The sequence below is a fragment of the Hippocampus guttulatus genome, chromosome 8, assembly GCF_054856545.1.
Source record: "Hippocampus guttulatus isolate MCC_2025c chromosome 8, RoL_Hgut_1.0, whole genome shotgun sequence".
Lineage (NCBI taxonomy): Eukaryota > Metazoa > Chordata > Actinopteri > Syngnathiformes > Syngnathidae > Hippocampus > Hippocampus guttulatus.
In genome coordinates, this window is record NC_141268.1 from 13,459,981 (window position 1) to 13,478,827 (window position 18,847).

The 18,847-nt window shown below is 42.3% G+C and overlaps 2 protein-coding genes across 2 annotated transcripts; both read left to right on the forward strand.

Annotated features, from left to right (window-relative positions):
• The first annotated feature begins 202 nt into the window (after positions 1 to 202).
• prph (peripherin) lies at positions 203 to 5,359 on the forward strand. The gene is made up of 9 exons (XM_086117805.1): positions 203 to 853; positions 2,122 to 2,182; positions 2,698 to 2,793; positions 3,055 to 3,219; positions 3,301 to 3,426; positions 3,523 to 3,743; positions 3,824 to 3,876; positions 4,531 to 4,604; positions 4,695 to 5,359. The coding sequence occupies exons 1-9, from the start codon at positions 306 to 308 to the stop codon at positions 4,764 to 4,766; spliced, it is 1,416 nt and encodes a 471-aa protein (XP_085973931.1). The 5' UTR covers positions 203 to 305; the 3' UTR covers positions 4,767 to 5,359.
• An 837-nt stretch (positions 5,360 to 6,196) lies between these two features.
• timeless (timeless circadian clock) lies at positions 6,197 to 17,843 on the forward strand. The gene is made up of 30 exons (XM_086118732.1): positions 6,197 to 6,339; positions 7,094 to 7,197; positions 7,318 to 7,471; positions 7,665 to 7,779; positions 8,027 to 8,089; positions 8,210 to 8,311; positions 8,701 to 8,856; positions 8,948 to 9,081; positions 9,212 to 9,299; positions 9,374 to 9,550; positions 9,715 to 9,932; positions 10,019 to 10,122; positions 10,718 to 10,887; positions 10,963 to 11,088; positions 11,362 to 11,513; positions 11,584 to 11,681; positions 11,760 to 11,889; positions 12,098 to 12,299; positions 12,537 to 12,676; positions 12,812 to 12,891; positions 13,000 to 13,123; positions 13,208 to 13,290; positions 13,375 to 13,529; positions 13,593 to 13,806; positions 14,687 to 14,755; positions 14,845 to 14,963; positions 15,716 to 15,950; positions 16,174 to 16,225; positions 16,326 to 16,381; positions 16,498 to 17,843. Exons 2-30 carry the CDS (start codon positions 7,116 to 7,118, stop codon positions 16,626 to 16,628), a joined length of 3,729 nt encoding a protein of 1,242 aa, XP_085974858.1. The 5' UTR covers positions 6,197 to 6,339; positions 7,094 to 7,115; the 3' UTR covers positions 16,629 to 17,843.
• Positions 17,844 to 18,847: the final 1,004 nt, after the last annotated feature.

Genomic DNA, 18,847 nt, shown 5'->3' on the forward strand with positions numbered 1-18,847 from the left:
ACGGAATGGGGTGATCGTGAGGAGACATTTTTAGACATTGAAGCAGTATTGTGATGTCCTCTTGTTCAAAGGGTGGAGCTGTCCAGATGGAAAGTGGTGCTGGAAGGACAGAGAGGCAGGCTCGCTCTCTGTGCGGAAGGGAGTGGCCTGAGCTGACATGCCGAAGAGTGATGGAAAAAGGAAGGGCGGGGGTGAGGAATCACAAGCCAGTCTGCGAGTATATAAACCTCCAGCGCTGGTTTACGGACAGTCTCCAAGCCTCAGCACTCTTCGTTCTCTTAAGAGATCAGCCCAAGAAACCAACTATGAGCCATTCTTCGATGCATTCCTCCACTTCCTACAGGCGCGCCTTCGGGAGCACGCATCCTGTCTCCATGTCCTCCTACTCCAATATGTCCTCTCGTCCGACTGTCTCCGGAGGTCGCTACATGCGCTCCGTGTCACCCATGGTGTCCTCCCGCTCCACCGCCTACCACCAACAGCGTTCCCGACCTAGCGTCCAGCCCCAACGCCTCACCTATGACAAGGTGGATTTTACCATGGCTGAGGCCATCAATCAGGAGTTCCTCACCACCCGCAGCAACGAGAAGGCCGAGCTGCAGGAACTCAACGACCGCTTCGCCAGCTTCATCGAGAAGGTGCGCTACCTGGAGCAGCAGAATGGCGCACTGACGCAGGAGCTGACCCAATACAAAGGCCAGCTGCAATCCGGCCAGCCCAACCGCGCCACCGAGATCTTCCAGGACGAGCTGAGGGAGCTGCGGCGCCAGATGGACGCCATCGGCAAGGAAAGGGACCAGTATCAACTGGAGAGGGACAATCTGGCTGAGGACCTGGGCCTGCTGAAGCAGAGGTTTGTACCAACTGAGACCCACACCCAAAATGACATGTACAGAATACGCAGATAGATAGATAGATAGATAGATAGATAGATAGATAGATAGATAGATAGATAGATAGATAGATAGATAGATAGATAGATAGATAGATAGATAGATAGATAGATAGATAGATAGATAGATAGATAGATAGATAGATAGATAGATAGATAGATAGATAGATAGTGCCATTGGGCGTGGCCCATCAACTGACTGGACGATGCTGCGACATGTTACAGGTCACGACTGTGCATCAGCCTATTGCAACGTGTGGTTGGGGCCAAAGTATTTTCTCACTTGAGATATATTAATAATTTAAAGACTGAAGGTTTGATTTCCCCGACCAACATCAAGACCCAAACTTTGGGGTTTAATGCAAGGCATCTAACTCACCTCCATTGAATACATTGCTTCACTTGTGTGCTGGCTCGGTTTATTTATGCTCAGATTCATCTTAATTTTCAATAGCATGCATTGTGCATGCCCAGATGAGAGAAGAGTGACCAGACAAAGGGTGGGGTCAGTAAAGGAACAGGGAGGATGCAGCAGCAGAAAAAAAAAAATCAATGTGACTCAGTGACTCCATTAGGTGAGTTTTCACTGTCCCTTTGCACTGATTAAATGGTGCCAGAGACCCCATTAGGAGAAAAAGCCCCCCTATACGCCAACATGAATTAAAGATGAGGAAGCCATGTGACGCTTTCCTGCTAATCTACTTAATGTCCAATCTCAGTATGATTTTAACCGGACAAGACGGATAAAGTGGCGCTCATCAGCCAAATGGACAGAAAATCGTGTTGAAGCAGGAAATGAGTAAACTTTTTTTGTGCATCATTGTTGATGTACAGTACCAAGAAGTATCTCATCACAATATTTATTATTATAACTACTTACTGCAACTTTACATTTCAAGTCCCTCTATCAAACCTACAATGCAATCATCATTTTCATTGCAATTTGCTCACAGGGAATTTTGTAGATTTCTTCGGGGAAATAAAAGATGGGGATCATGGTTAACCTTATGAAGAGACATGGTGACCTTATTGTACTGCATTAGTGGAAAAGGAGCAGCTGGTATTCCCACAAGGCGCACTTCCAAAAACCTTTTACAGGACAGTGAATCAACAAATTGATCCAGAGTGCCTTTTTCCCCGAGCTAATACCCTTTGTGTAAAAAGATTAGTAGTGTGTCTAAAGAATGTGCATGTGTGTGTGTGTGTGTGCGCACGTGTGTGTCTTCTAGGCTGGATGAAGAAGCCCAGAAGAGGGCAGATGCTGAGAATAACCTTGCAGCCTTCCGCAAGGTAAACACACAGTTCACTATGTTGAAGGATACAAGCTGTGTTTCAGGACTGGTGTCGCAAAAGAGATATTTCAAATCCAAACTAAAAAAAAAAAAAAAAAAAAAAGAATACGAAAACATTCCCCTTCAAGGAAGCCCCCTGGAGGTCAGCGCACTTCGTCAGCCTTCACTGTCACATCTTCAAGGACTCTTGAAAGTTTCTTCTGGGACTCAGTGCAGCTCACTCGCATTTTGATGTCGTCCATGTCTTCAAAACGGGTCGCCTTGATGAGCCACTTGAGCTCGGGAAAGAGAGAAAAAAAAACAAAAAACAAGGATCTGAAGTTTTATTTGTACATAATGCTATGCATAAGATTTCTCTTGAGTCTTTGTAAAAACATCCTTCATGTTCAATACGGAAACATGCAATCAATGACGACTTTAATTCAACAAGACTGTGCTTTTGCGATAATAATAGATGAATAATTTCCTATCCGCTAAGCCAAATATTATTTCTTTATATTTGACAACATCAAGGATGTGGACGATGCCACGTTGTCCCGTCTGGAGCTGGAGAGGAAGATCGAGTCCCTGATGGATGAAATTGAATTCCTCAAGAAGATGCACGATGAAGTAGGTGCAGATTATATTTATACTTATACTATACTTACATTTTTTTAACTCTTCGGGCCTGAAAAGCAGAAACATTTAAGCATTGACCGGTCCCTTAAAAAGAGAAAAATAAAGATGAGTCACTAATCATGAGAACATTTGATTTCATTTTGACAATGTGTGACAGACAGCTATACAAAGCATGATGCATGATGGTTCCTTGCTGTGCTCATGATTACATGGTTGAACAATTTAAAAAATATATATTGCTTGTTATTTTAGGAAATCCAAGACGTTCAAGTGAGTGTGCAGACCCAGCACCTGAGGATGGAGGTGGACCACTCCACCCGACCAGACCTTACTGGTGCTCTGAGGGACATCAGGGCCCAGTATGAGAGCATTGCAATGAAGAACATGCAGGAATCTGAGGATTGGTACAAGTCCAAGGTTGGCAACAACAGCATAGACACAAAAGCACACACTCAAAGATGCACTTTTCTCTTAACGTTCTTCTCTTGATGTGAGCAGTTTGCAGATTTGACTGAATCCGCAAAGCGAAATGGTGATGCTCTGAAGCAGGCCAAGCAGGAGGCCACAGAGTCCAGGAGGCAGATCCAGTCCCTGAACTGTGAGATTGATGCATTGAAGAACACGGTCAGGACAGCACTTTACTTTTTTTTTTTTGCATGCCCTCACATTACATGTTTCCCTGGCCTATAACCTTGATGTCGTTTCACCGCATGATTCCAGAATGAAGCGCTCCTGAGGCAAATGCGTGACATGGAGGACCAATTTGCCAATGAAATCGCTAACTCCCAAGACAACGTCGGCAGACTGGAGGACGAGATCCGCCACCTGAAGGACGAGATGGCTCGCCATCTCCGGGAATACCAGGACCTGCTCAATGTCAAGATGGCTCTGGACATTGAAATTGCCACTTATCGTAAACTGCTGGAGGGTGAGGAGAGCAGGTGAGCATGGGCTGTCTTAGTTTCAATGACATTTCACAAGAAATAAGCACCCTGAAACGTTGGTTGCGTTTCTTCTTCAGGATCTCCATGCCGATCCTCAATATTGGCATGACAAATCACCTTGGTGAACGTGGTGAGTTGTGGTTTTCTATTCCAACAGCAGACGATTAAGGTCTCAGTTTCTACAGATGAAAATCATTGCTGTTGAACCCATTCGTTCACCAGTTGAATTTACAACTCCACAGCAAACAACAATGACATTCAGCGAAATGCTGAGTTGTATTTTTCCTGATTTGATTCAATTTGTTTCCATGCCGGTCGGTCAATATACTGTATGTCGCCACATGAAACTGGCCCGTGGCACATTGTCGGTGGGCTCTCCAATACATTGATCTTTCATACTCACGTTGTCCACCGACTACCCTCGCTCTCGGTAATGCGAAAAAGTGGGCCAAAATAAGCAGGGTTGGCATATTTCACAGTGCTTGATCTGTTTGCGACAAAGTGAAAGGAATGACTATAGTTCTGTGACAAACATGACTGACTCACATCTTGGCGCCTTCTCAACTCTTGGTGCAAAACTAATATCTATCACGAATACAAATGATTGGAAAGTAAATAATACAACATGTTGTAAAAAGCATTCATTTTCAATGGTGCTTAGGCTCATTAAGGTTATCCCAGCTGACTATCGGCAAGCGGGGAATACATACAGGACCGGTTGCCATTCGGTATGTTTTTAATGTCGTATTAATGCTGTACATATAATGATATCCATGTAATTCAGATTATGAACCCAGACCAGAGAGTGGCACCAAGAGGACTGTGGTGATAAAGACAGTTGAGACTAGAGACGGAGAGGTATGGAGAAGATTGTATTTAGATGATGCATTGACTCATATGAGCAGTCCTGTCAGGAACTTAACAGTATTTACATCATTTTCCCATCAGGTGGTGAAGGAATCCAAGAGGGAGACGGAGAGAGATTCTGGCCACATTGATAAAGATGACAAGGACAACTGAAAACTACCTGATGTGATAATGTGATGGCCCGTGCCATGACAAGAAGTAAAAAGCAAATGGGGGAGTGAAAAAAGAGAGCAAAACTCCTTAGTGTTTCATTGTTTAGCATAGAATAATAAAATGTAGGTGCAAAGTAAAATGAATACATTTGGACTGGTGTGTCACTTTGGTGCTATTGAAGCCACCCAGCTGTTCCAAAACACAGCTGCGTCATCTGTGTGACAAAGCAGAACTGTAATGTAACCCGATCCACATGCCAGATGAGGCCTTTGTGTGCAGTGCAATCCCATGGAGTCCTTCGATGGCCACATGTTTCTAGCTCGCTATATGTTCAACAGCAGTGGAAAAGAATAGCATCAATTTACATGAATAGCTTTACATAGCATCCTCAGTAAACAAAAAAACTTCACATTCCAGGAGCTTTGCTATCTACCTGTACCAACTATATCAAAAGAAAAAAAAAATATGTGAAACATGGAGCAAAAAATAAGGGGGGTTGGTGATGACCAGTTAAATTAAGGCTCATGAAATGGCTGGGTGATCTAACACAATGAAGGGTCACATAATTGCAAATAAACTAACCTTGAACACGTCTCATGTTTCTGTCTCAATTGCTTCATGTGAAGTCACCACAGCGTCTCCATTAATCCATTTTTTAAAAGTGCTCAGTCTCATTATGGTCACGGTCCCAGGTGAGCTGGAGCCTAGAGCTTGATTCAGGAAGAGCAAAGCAAAAGCAAAGTACACTTTCTGGAACATTATGACAAAAATGAAAAAGATTTGTACAGTGGGGAAGATGAGATAAGATTAATATTCAAATTCCTTTCAGCATGTGCCCATGACCGAGTTAGCTCTCGACATTTAAATGACTAAATACGCATGCCCCTGACATCCATTCACAATCACATCTACAGTGGACAATTTCGATCCTTCCCATTCCAATACGCCCAAGAGAAAATCCAAGCATCCATGGGGACATCATGCAAACTCCACACAGGAAGGCCACAGCCGAGATTTGAACACCAAACTGAATTGTCGCTATTACATCGTGCCGCTTGTTAATAACGTGACTTAATAACTTCTAATTAATTTTTTAAATCGGGTGAATGGGAGTTTAGCTATGCTCCACTTTGTGAAACAGTTTTGATTTGAATGTATGACATACCCTAGGACATTAAATGATGCAATATAAACAAAAATACATGTTTTACGATTTTATTGCAATTTATTTTCAATTAAAACGTCTCATATTTTACTGTCGAAATTCAGTACGGTATTGTGTACGCTTCACGGTATTTTGTTTGAAATGGTGTTAAGTATTCCCAGCGCTAGATGACAGTGATGTGCAAGCACGTGCTTTCCACTCACTTTAAATATCCCAAGAAGAACACCACACAATGACGACATTCTACATCCGATTTCGTTCGCTTCTTGGCGCCAGACTTGTGGACTTGATGGCGAGTCTTGGTCCTACGTTAGACTTGTTTGTTCCAGCGACACACTTTTCTTGATAACAATTCACACTTTGTGGCAGTAGACGCCGCCAGGGAACGCATTGAACGACTACCACTGCGTGAGTAGAAAGCGTGTTTTGTGCGGTACGATGTACACTCAACGTTGGGCTCATCAGATCGATGTTTAAAAATCCTAAATGAAATCCGAATTAACAGCAGAATTAGAGATGTTGAATAATATTCTTCTTACCCCCCCCCCCATTTAGCTGTATGACAGGGGTAAAACAGAAACCACTTTTAATAAGCTACTATTAAAAGTTTTCATATGCTAATATAAACACCTTCGCAAACAGTATGACGACAAAAAATTGCAGTCAGAATTTAACAGTGTCCGTCGAAACTGAGGCCATTTACTTTATTAAGGCAGAATATTTTATTAATACAGTTTTATGCCGACAATAATTAGAGCTTGCACTTGTACCAAAACTATTTGGCCGATAAGTGTCAATCATGACATTGTTGAGGTCTTGGATGACCGTCACTAGTTACGCATGTGACACACACTTTTTTTTTCGTAGTATTTTTTTTCCGTAATTTCAGATTTCAGAAATAATTATACAAAAATTGCACCATGGCTTCCTGCATCTAATGTATTTTTTGGAATGTCAAAAATTTGTTATCTCGCCTTGCCTGCATAAACTTTGAAGTACTGTATTCATGCAAACAATCATATTGATAATCCTTTACTCGTATCATTCATTCAGCAAGAAATGAATAGTGCCGAGTTCATTTGAAGGAGGTATTTTCAGTCAGTCTAACGATTTCACCATTACTCTCCTTTTTCTATGTGAATCCTCACTTTTGTTTTTCCAGAGGGTGTTTGAACTTATTCAGGATGAATTGTGAACTTCTGGCAACATGCAGTGCCCTTGGATACCTGGAAGGAGACATTTACCACAAAGAAACTGATTGTTTAGGTCAGTGGATTGGATTTTTTTTCCCGTACATCCTCATTGGTCTTAATCACCACGTGTAAACAAATGTATACTGTGATGACGAATTAAAAAAACAGCAACCACATGTTTTTTCTGTCTCAGAGAGTGTGAAAGACTTGATCAGGTACTTGCGCTATGAAGACGACACCCGCGATGTTCGCCAGCAGCTGGGTGAAGGTCACATTTTAGAACATGACCTTCTGCCTATTATCACTCAGCACGGGCATGAAAAGGCCTTGTTTGATGCCTGCATACGGTAAACACCCCAGGATGAAACTTTCCTCTTTTAAAATATCATTACTGTTATAGACACAGTTGAGAGTCATGCGATTATACCTGTAAATGTGTTGAATGTATTGATCACGTGATAGAGAGTCAAAAGTGTACTATAGCAGTATTATAACTCAAATTGGCCGGATGACACTATGTTCCTATTTGTTCTTTCACAGGCTAATGGTCAATCTAACACAACCTGCTCTGCTCTGCTTTGGGAAGGTTCCTGACGACCCCGTGTTTAGACACCACTTTTTGCAAGTGACCTCTCATTTACAAGCCTACAAAGAGGTACCGCCAGTATATCTTTTGTGATGTTATCTTATCCCACCCGTGTTTGTATCCATCAAGGGAGATTGTAATGAATCCATACTAGATGAGCCTTTTTGCATCATACTTTGTAGGTGCCAAAACCCACCTTTACATTTCAAACTTACAGATAACCTGAAATATATAGTACAAAGTATTAAAGTGGCAAATGATCTGATCAAGTCACAATTACCAATCAATGCTTTTTTTTCCTTTATTTGAATTGTAGGCATTTGCGACTGAGAAGGTGTTGGGTGTTTTAAGCGAGACACTGTACAACCTGTTGCAAATGGTAAGTGATGGACGAGTGAACATAATGTTTTTGTTTATTTTAAATAACATGTCACTTTGTATTCATACAAGTATTTTCTTTTGTTTTCCTTCCCCTCCTGCTCATGTGCTTTCCTTTCAGGAATGGGAGCAGAGGCAGGAAGAAGACAATCTTCTGATCGAGCGAATTCTGATGCTGGTCAGGAATGTGCTTCATGTACCTGCAGACCCTTTGGAAGAGAAGGTTAAAATGTTTTGCAGTTTGATTGGATGAACTAGATGCATAGAATACTTTAACTAGAAAGTTTGTATTGGTGGTCAGCATAATAATTGATGAGTTTATGAAGAATTCCATCCATTGATTGAGTGACACATATTGAAGCAGTTAATTAGTTGTGTTTAGAGACGAAATGTATTTTACTACTTGGCCAAAGATTCTGTTGAGTAAATCGGTTTTGGAAGTTACAGCCATTAGAACTATCGTAGCATTACAAAGGAATCAGAAGTTTAATGCATTGATGTTCTGCACTTTAAAAAAAAAATATTTGAAAAACAATGACTCGATTAGCAGTAAATGTTACCACAACTCTCCACTTTGTGTTTTTGTGTCTATTTTATATTCTCCTATTGCAGAAAGTAGATGACGATGCCAGTGTCCACGATAGGCTGCTCTGGGCCATTCACATGAGTGGTTTTGATGACCTGCTCAAGTTCTTGGCGTCGGCCCAGAGTGAGCAGCAGTGGAGTATGCATGTGTTGGAAATAATCTCTCTCATGTTCAGAGACCAGGTAAAGCCAAATCATCTTGTTTCCGTCTCATCAATGTACATCGAGATAGATGGCTGTTCATTGGTTGAGGTTTCTTGTGGTGTGGCCGCAGACACCGGACACCTTGGTGAGCGCGGGACACGCTCGCTCGGCGGAGGAGAAGCAGAGAGACACTTCGGAGCTGGAAGGTCTGAGGCAGAAGGAGCAAGCAGAGAAACGTTCTCGCACTTTGCAAAGAGGAAACAGGTGCATGATATGAGAAGATCTTAACGAAAGTATTTTCATTTTCCAGTCATATCTTCATCAGTTTCAGATGATTAACTGCTCGTTGCAAATCCCACCTGAAATTGCGTGTTCATTTGTTTGCTTTTGTCAGGCATTCACGATTTGGAGGGTCTTTTGTTGTGAAAGGACTCAAAGCAATCGGAGACAATGATATGATTTATCATCGAAATGTTCACAATGTAAGTACTACGACGCAATTTACGAAACATTGCAAGAAAAAGTCACCGACCTGTTTCCTGCCTTTAATTCCTAGTTCAAAAACTACACTCACGACATGGGTAAAGCTGTCCGACGTGTTCCAAGGCGAAATCGACAGGCCCGGGAAAGTCAGGACCAACGGCGCTCGGCTTTAAACGTTCGACTCTTCCTGCGAGAGTTTTGTGTGGACTTCTTAGAGAACTGCTACAATCGCCTCATGTACATTGTCAAGGTCAGCAGCTGCAACAGCAAATATTTTTTTCCCAATCATAGTTTAGAATTAACCATTATATGATTCAGCATTTATATTACACACAGTTGTAGGACAGTACAATCCTAGCTATTCCAACTGTAGGAATCTTGACATTCAGTTTTTTTTTGTCCCTTCATATCCAGGAAAACCTGATTCGGGAGCAGTCTCAGGAGCACGATGAGACTTACTATCTGTGGGCGCTCAGCTTCTTCATGGCCTTCAATCGCGGCAACAATTTCCAAGCTGATTTAGTTTCCGAGACGATGTCCACCCGCACTTTCCATTTCATCGAGCGCAACATCACCAATTACTACGAGATGATTTTGACTGACCGCAAAGAGGCCACGTCCTGGTCCCGTAGGTAAGAATAGAGTTTGGAAGCCAGGGCGATTTGGAAATTGCTGACTTGATGTCCGTTGATGTTTTACGCCTGCTTGTTCCTGCTAGGATGCACCTTGCACTGAAGGCTTATCAGGAGCTGCTCATGACGGTGAACGAGATGGACCGATCGCAGGATGAAAGCATCCGCCACAGCGCCAATGTGATCAAAAGTATTGCTACTGATGCGAAACAATACAGACGTTATAACAAACATTCTGCACCTACAAAGATGATAATGCTCAAGATAGTATAATAGATAATAGACACAACGTGCAAAATAAATGACAAACAGGAGCGCCAACAGGAAATAATCATCAAACCTTCAGAGTGCCGGTGCTCTTCATAAAGATTAGACAATTCCTGCTCCTTCTTCCTTCCAAGCTGGCGTCTTTTCCACTCTGACAATTGTAACACAATTACCAGATAATGTGAATTTTTTTACCGTAGATAAGGTAACCTTTTGTTCAATCAATACCTCCCTGACAGTCGATCAAAGCTGAGTATTTTCATTGTTTAAAAAAAAAAAAAACCAAACAATTGGTTGGTAATTCAGCACTTTTATTGGCTATGCCTCTGAACTTGATGTGCCGGTATACGTAATGTTGTGACCACTGAGTGTGCCGTATAGTTTTAAAGGTGACTAACACTACAGGACATAGTTGCACAAAGCATAAAATACAAGGTGTCTGTGTAAAAAATGTTTTAGTGATATAAAAATGATTGATTGTCATTGCCCCCCCCCCCCCATCCCCTCCTACCTTGTAGGTAACATATTCTACCTGATGGAATATAGGGAGATATTCCTGACTCTGCTGAGAAAATATGACGGGACAACGCAGCCGCAGTCCTACCTGAAAGACTTGGTGGAGTCGACGCATCTCTTCCTGCGTATGCTCGAGCGCTTCTGCAAAGGTCGCAGGAACTTGGTTGTGCAGGTACAATTTGGATATGAATTTCTCCAATGCACTTCCTTGATTGCCGGATCAGCTCTTGATGTGGTGATTTGACAGAAAAAGCGAGTGAAGCGGAAAAAGTCCAAGAAAGACAAAAAACAGCCAGTTGTAGAAAGAACCCCAGAAGCTCTGGCAGATACCTGGAAAAATGTGGAAGAACAACTGAAGGCTGTAAATTTTCAGGTCAGTGTAATCACTTGTAATGAAAAAGAAACGCATATGACTTTTTATTAAGTATTGGGACACCACCAAAGAAAATGCTGTCGTATCTCGATTTAAGAGTGCCTCAACTTTTCGAGATGCAAGTTCCATTTTTTTAAATTGGTTTGCACGCAATGAGTGAAAGAATATTTAATTCCCGATCTTTACTCCGCGGCAGTCTCTTAATCAATAGTAAGAAAAGTCCTACCCCCCATGACTAATCATCATCCATTCTTTTTCTGCCCTCATTGGCAGCTGGCAGAGTCTCTAACTGAGAGTATCGTGCCTTTCGATGCCACATCGGAAACTCCTCTCGAGGAGCAGCGGACTGAGGCAATGGTGCGGGTGCAGGATGCGTTGCAGGCTCAATTAGGACCCGAGGCTTTAGCGCTACTGAGGGCTGCCAGGTCAGTCGTAATACACCACGCAGTTAGCTTCAAGCACCAATCAAAAGATTAAAGAAACGATTGCACTCAGGGAAGTATGGCCCGAGGGAGACGTGTTTGGCTCGACTGATGTGGAACCTGAAGAAGAACTGGAACTCCTCAAGCAGATCTTGCATGCAGAGCTGCCAAGTATGCACACAGCGTATTTACACGGCATGTAGATTGCGCCGTCTGTATGCAGGATTCACTTTTAACCCTTGATTTCAGGGTCGGCCCCTCCTCCTGAAACTCAGATGGAAGAGGAAGGTGAGGATGATGCTGATCTAGAAGAGGACGAAGAGTTGGAGGCAGTCCAGGTTTCTGAAACGGAGTTCAAATTTCTGGACTTTATCAAAAAGTGAGTCAATAACTTTATCAAAGAATTAACTTTTCTTTTCTGCATGATCAATACAGAAACTGGCCCCTTTCCAGTTCCATGTGTTTGTATTTTATTTCAATATAACGTTTGGACTGTTCACCTTTTGGTGCCCAAGCTGACATTTTGCCTCTCAAATCACGCTCCACGCTGACATTTCTCTGTCGATTTTTTTTTTCGCCCCACACAGGTTCGCCAACCCCAACGTTGTACGTCCATACCTGCTCTTACTCAAATCCTACGCAAAAAACACACCTCACACAAACCACTGCATCGCTCGAATGCTTCACCGTGTGGCATTTGACCTCAAAATGGACGCCTTGCTGTATCAGCTGTCAGTCTTCCATCTTTTCAACAAAATCCTGAGTGACGCAGCTGCCGCTGCTTACAAGGTTGGCTCATAACACAAGTAAGAAAAGCCAAGTAGAGCGTAGGCCCCACTGCCTATGTTGTAAATGGCTCGAATGTCCAGCATCGTTAGTGGGTAAAATTCCTTGCTCTGCGCCCACATGTAATGGCTTTGTAGACGTTGGTAGTTTTTCATGGACTCAATTACTTTTGCAGGTAACAAACAAACAAATGACAATGATGAGGCCCATGAGCTCTAACCTCCTTTCTGTCCTCTGCAGGAGCTGGTCACTTTTGCCAAGTATGTGCTCAACCGTTTCTTTTCCCTGGCGGCCACCAACAACAAGGCCTACGTGGAACTGTTGTTCTGGAAAAACGTCGGCGCTGTGCGTGAGATGACTGAAGGCTATGGCAAAGATGGGTTGGTGATTTTCTTTATATACCGTATCAATGTAAAAATTGGAAAAGATGCATTTGTTTCAAAATGTGAGAAACAAACACAGATAACCTGCTGGAAAATTTTCAAATGATCTGATAATTGTCTTACAATTTTCAGAGTGGAAAAGATGCCAGCTTGGACGGAAGAAGAGGAGCAGGAATTGTCGAAACTTTATGAAGAGCACCGGCACTCTGAAGGTTTGATTTTTATTTACTGTTAGCACTCCTGTTTGTCATTTATTTTGCACGTTGCGTTAAATGGGGAACTAATACAGCTTCCTGTTGCTATTTGCGGACTCTTGCCAGTGCCAGACATTGTGGAGACCCTGCTGCCGTTGCTGAGCAACAGTACACGCACACGGAGGCAGGTTGTGACGCAGTTGGTGCGCATGGGTCTGGTGGACAGCGCTAAAGAGCTGAAGAAACCCAAGTATGTTGGCCGGACCATGTTTTCTTTCATGTAATCAATTGGAATGGATAACTAATCAACTGAAAATGATTTTCTGCATCAAAGGAAAGGTACCAACATCGTTCTTTGGACTGAGGACCAGGAAGAAGAACTTCAGATGCTCTTTGAAGAATACAAAGACTCCGATGGTAATCTCTGAGTGCTTCATTGACCAAAGCAGCTTATTTATTGAGAAGACTCCATTTCAGTTTGATTTTGAATTCCCCCCCCAGACGTGCTTGGCAACATTCTTAAGAAGCTCACGGCCAAGCGCTCTCGTGCACGCGTGGTGGACAAGCTGCTCAGCTTGGGCCTAGTCTCAGAGAGGCGAGAACTTTACAAGAAGAGGAGTCGAAGTGCCCGTCCCAAAAACTCTGCCGCACAAATGGTAAGTTCTAATAACTGTTGTAAGACAACCAACAAGGAAAACTGTGAAAAATTCTTCCTGCAGACTGAAGAGGATTTCCTCGCTGAACTCACACAAGATTTCCCAGGTGAGCCTCTGAACAGAGAAGATGAGGATGAGTCTGAAGAAAGTGAGGAAGATGATGAGCTGGAATTGGAAGAAGGACAGAGCGGTGGCAGCAGGAGGCGCCAGAGCCTTGTGTCGAAAGAGGAAAGGCAGGATGGTGTTGGTGCCAAGGTCACAAGGCTGCATGAGGAAGGTGATTTTTTTTTCTTTTGGTTACTTTTTATTTACTCACTTCACTTGCAGGATCTAAAACAATAGCAGGATCACAGTCTGTTTTTACAACGATGTAACTACTCAGTTCTGATCCTGGCACAGTCAGGGCTGCACAACTTCTGATGTTTTTTAAGTCGATTGACGTCGACTCTTTGCTGTTGTCATTTGTATTTTTTCAGGATAGTACTGTACTATTCTTTTTTTTAAATCACCAGAGGAGGGAATGCTCTGCAGTAATCCACATTCATTGACAATGAACAGCTCTCATACACTGCATTTATGTAGAACATGCACATTAGAGCACTGGCGTGGGCTGGAAACTGGGAACCTGTCCCTGTTTTGGGCCCACCACAATAGCTGGTTCTGCATGGTGGTAATTTGTGTTGTCTGCAAATAACCATGCACCTCTTTGCACGTAGTCGAATAATTCCCCACTGTCCTTCTGCTTGGATAGTATGTCCTGAAAAGTTGTTGAATCCCACTGGAGCCTGTCCCCCCTGCCCCCTGACCCCCCTTTATTGGTTCTCCCTCACTAAGCTGTGGATACAGGAAACAGAAGACAATTTAAATCAATTAAGGTGATGGACTAATTTCTTTCAGTGCATTTGTCTGCTGGATGCAAGCGGATCTGCCTTCTCAAGCCAAAAACCGTGGACGTCGCACTCACCGTCATTTCAGAGCAGTGGTCATGTCGTGTAGAATTTGATCATGCGGTACATACTTAAATAAATGTGACCAACATAGAAACGCCTTTCAGTGTGACGCAGAGCAGAAATTTTATTTTCTTGATATCGTTCAATGTTATTAATTTACTATAATTTGCTGTCGCAAGGGTCATCTTGACTTTGTTTGTCATCCAGGCATGTCTGAAGCCCTTCAGTGGTTACAACGCTGTCTGGACCGAGCAGCTAAAAGCCGGGAAGAAGATGGTAAGAAGAGTCGGCAAAAGGATGAGTTGGTTGAAAAATGTGTTCAAGAATGTCCAGTTAAGGCTTGGTGTTATGTGCTCCTTGGCCAGGTTTTTCCCAGGCTACGCCTCTTGTGCCCCTCACTGAGGCATGTGAAGACGCTATGGAGGACAAGACCTTCCACGGGCTGCTACGCAACCTGGGAATGCGGGCGCCTGCTAATGAACAGGTGGGGGTATATTGCTCAGTATTACACTGGCAAGTTTGGCCCGAATATAAGACGGCCCTGATTATAAGACGACCCCCTCTTTTTCAAGACGCAAGTTTGAAAAAATACTTTTTGAACACCAAATTAATTTTTATACAGAAAATAATTACAGTACATCTGAAACAAATGATTATAACAATATATTTGACAGAAAAAGCATGTTATTTTGCCTCATTTAAATCTTAATATCTGAACATTTAGATATGTAAACTAAAGTGCAATCACATTCGTAAATGAATGGCGTCTGGTTTTTGAAATGTAAATTACATCATAACTTCTCCTCAGCTGCCGGTTAACCTGGCCGATCTTCGACCCACTTTTCTCCAGATTGTCGCTACGTTTCTCCATTTTCTGTTATCTCTTCTATTATTTTCTTCTCTTTTCTTTCTTACCGCTATTTTCTATTTTTCTTCTTCGTGCTACCGCTATTTTTATTTTTATTCTTCGTGACGGGTTCACTTTGGCATGGGGAGTCAAGTTCAGCATTCCGCTTCAATTATATCTGGCGCCATCTAGCGTCTTGCATGGGTATAATGTCTAGACCCCGAATATAAGACGACCCCCACTTTTTCAGTCTTATTTCAATGCAAAAAAACACCGTCTTACATTCAGGCCAATACGGTACTATTTCCGTGTTGTATTTTGAAATGATTAAAAATCCCACCGCTTCAGTAAAGCTTGACATATTTTTTTCTATAACGCGTGCTTATTAGGAGACATTTTGGAGAATCCCAGAAAAGATCGGCCCATCTCAGCTCCGTAGTGCAGCTGCGTCTCTCAGGCAAAATCCAAATGAATCTAAAAGTGAAGAGGTCCTTGTGGAAGACGACGACCCACCTGAAGAACATCGGGAGGAGAAAAAGGAAGTCTCTGATTCACAACGAGCAGATGCTTTGAGAGCCCTGGTCGTTGCACGCAAGAGGAAACAGCACTCAAGCAAAGATGACGGTATGTGTGGACACCTCATCCTCTGTCTTTTAATTACAGGTCTCTCATGCAGCGAAGTACATGTTGTACTTGGGTTTTAGACAATAACCGCCTTTTGTTTTGTCAGTGGCCATAACTACTGTGTGTTTGTGGGAGTCAGCATTGTTGCACTTGGACTAGTTTTCTGAGGCTGTTAAATGGGTTGGCAAATCATGTCAGTTATTTCTCTGCCCTTTTATTTCAGTCCCTGGTATGGATTTAGCTTCTATTGAAGATGCAAACAGTTCATTTGAGAGGTGAGGGGACCAAAACTTGCGTTGATTTGTTAAACCTTGCTCAAAAGTAACTGTTTCGCTTGTAAATGAGTTAAGTCTTCATCTGATATCTGTATTTTAGGGCCAAAGAGAAGACGACTAAAATAAACAGAATGTTGGACAATGCCGATGAGCAGGGTATTGTATTCTATTTCATTTACATTTTTGTTAGGAATGAAACTTACATCGGCTTATAATGCATTTCAAGCAGTAACTGGATGTGAAAATACGATTGAGCCAGACTGTCTTTGCAGATGACTGTTCCACAACTGTAATGGATACTCACACAAACGGTGACGCAGATTCAGACGAGGAAGATGTTTCTGCACCAGTGAAGCGTCGACGGAAGATGGTATTAATTGATGAAGATGAGGAAGAGGATTAATTGCCCTTCCAATGCAGTCACGACAGTGAAAACAAACAACCCAAAGAAACAGTTCCTTCTGTTAGGGGTCGGTTTTCATTTTCAAACGGTCACCCCTATACTAGCATGTAGTCATGATGTTAAGGAAAATATGTTTGCTGCTTTCTCTTTCAACTTCCAGCATAAATACCCAAGTATATTTTGTATACCCTGTAATTAAATATAATAGCTGTTCTGTCAACAAATGCCATAAGATATGGCTTGGCACAAATCTAGTCTAATAATTTGTATTTTCAAATAAAATTCTGTGGTCAGAAAAAAAATTGCACAATTGTGGTTATCTAGTGTATTGGTCTAATCACAGCGTAGTAAGACATAAAAATATAATCAAAGCTGTATCAAATAGTTTTCAGCATACCCAAATGTTTACTTAACTGTATGATTCACTGCAGTTCTGCACCTTTACAAACTACAACCACAACAATAAACAGTTAAACGAATACCTCGAAACTAAAATTATTATTCTCGGAAAGGTTTTGATATAGCTCTTGTATTCGATGACATTTTCTTAAACTGTTGAATTCGATCTACTGTGTGATCTGTGGTGTCATTTAGAGAAATGGTAGCGGATTGTGGCCAGGTCGCTTACATCATAATACCTGGAGGTGGTAGTAGAGAGCACCAAGGATATAATTTGGCTCACAGTCCCAACAAACGCCAAGTACATTTCACTTCATTCGGGGCCTGGGTGGGGACCCTTTTCCTATCAGGGTTTCAGTTTTATGAAGTCCTCCGAGAGGCCGACTATATCTGAAATGTTGGAATGATTGTGGGTTAGATGTTTTGTTGCTTTTAGTTACACCGAGGTTTTATTTCTTTCTAGAATTGTTTGGCAGGCCGGACCAAATGTTCTCGTGGGACTGTAAATTGCCACTCCCTGCATTAGGTGATATCAAATACGAACGCAAATAATACAAGTACAGCAGTGAGCATTTGATTTTCAGGAGAGCTTTCTTCAAAACAAGGATGTCGTGTGTGTGACAGCAGTCGCTGCCTTAAGTCACGCTCATATTCCAGCTGTGTGGGAGGTGGTCTCTTGTCCTCACATCTGGACTATGTTAGCAACTTCCTGTCACAGCATCTGCTCTGCCCCTACCTCACAAAAGCCTCGATCCGACCCGTTGGTCCACAGAAAGAACCTTGACTGTGTGTACGTACAATTGTGGGTGGGTTCGTGTATGCCTTGAGGTGCATTTTAATTGACGGGATCAAAGAAACATGTGCCTGTGAAATAATGCTGTGTGTTTTACAATCACGATGACTCATTTTTTGTGTGAGTGTGTGACCAGAACATAAGAGTAACCCCTGGCCGCTTTATTGCATACATCTGAGGTGCAGACGCACACACACATTTTGCAAGTTTGTGGGAATAGATGCCAGATTTGTATCTCTCAAAACAAAGACTAGCCTTTCCTTTGAAAACAGACAACAGTTTAAGTATTTCAATGTGCACAGCAGTTTTATTACTTGTATATGAAGTTTGTTTGAGACCTTTCACATACGGCCACAAACTCACTGTTTATCATGGAGCATGTGCTGCTTAAAACACACGTGAGTCTTTTACCTGTGACTCATGCTATAATTTAATAGCGAGCAGAGCTACATATTGCAAAACATACATGAGTAACATGATGGACTTCAAGTCATTACATTGTAACGTACCAGATGTTTTGGTGTTGACAAGAAAGGATTCAATTGTTTTTAGAAATTGTGTCGTGAAAGTGACACAATGCCCAAGTAACCGCTTGAATTGCTTACTTAATCACATTCCATTAACCATTATTGGATGACAGGCAGTGGCTGCTAGGGACAAGCCTGGACGTTAAACGGGTACACGTTATGCATATACTGTACAACATCGGAGCTGTGGCTTTTTATAAATTCTACAAGCTCTACAATGAGGACAGCAATTCACATCTATAAAGTTAATGCTAAGTAGGTATGAAACTGAAGCGATCATTAACCAAATTATAAGTGTGAACGATAAGAAAAAAATGAGACCACAAGAAAGGATGTGGGGGGGGGGGGGGTGACAACTGGCAAAAGTTAATCACCAGACCTTAACCCAGGACAGCATACCTTTCACCTCCTAATGAGGAGTCTGAAAGGAGAAACTCACATAAATAAACAAGAACCGAAAGTGGCTGCAGCAAAGGCCTGATAATGCCTTTCAAATGAAG

Coding starts and splice junctions, on each gene's coding strand:
- prph (XM_086117805.1), top strand. CDS start 306: ATGAGCCATTCTTCGATGCATTCCTCCACTTCCTACAGGCGCGCCTTC. Junction 2,794..3,054: donor TCAAGAAGATGCACGATGAA/GTAGGTGCAGAT, acceptor TTGTTATTTTAG/GAAATCCAAGACGTTCAAGT. Junction 3,220..3,300: donor AGGATTGGTACAAGTCCAAG/GTTGGCAACAAC, acceptor TGATGTGAGCAG/TTTGCAGATTTGACTGAATC.
- timeless (XM_086118732.1), top strand. CDS start 7,116: ATGAATTGTGAACTTCTGGCAACATGCAGTGCCCTTGGATACCTGGAA. Junction 9,082..9,211: donor ACTTTGCAAAGAGGAAACAG/GTGCATGATATG, acceptor TGCTTTTGTCAG/GCATTCACGATTTGGAGGGT. Junction 12,300..12,536: donor CAGCTGCCGCTGCTTACAAG/GTTGGCTCATAA, acceptor TGTCCTCTGCAG/GAGCTGGTCACTTTTGCCAA.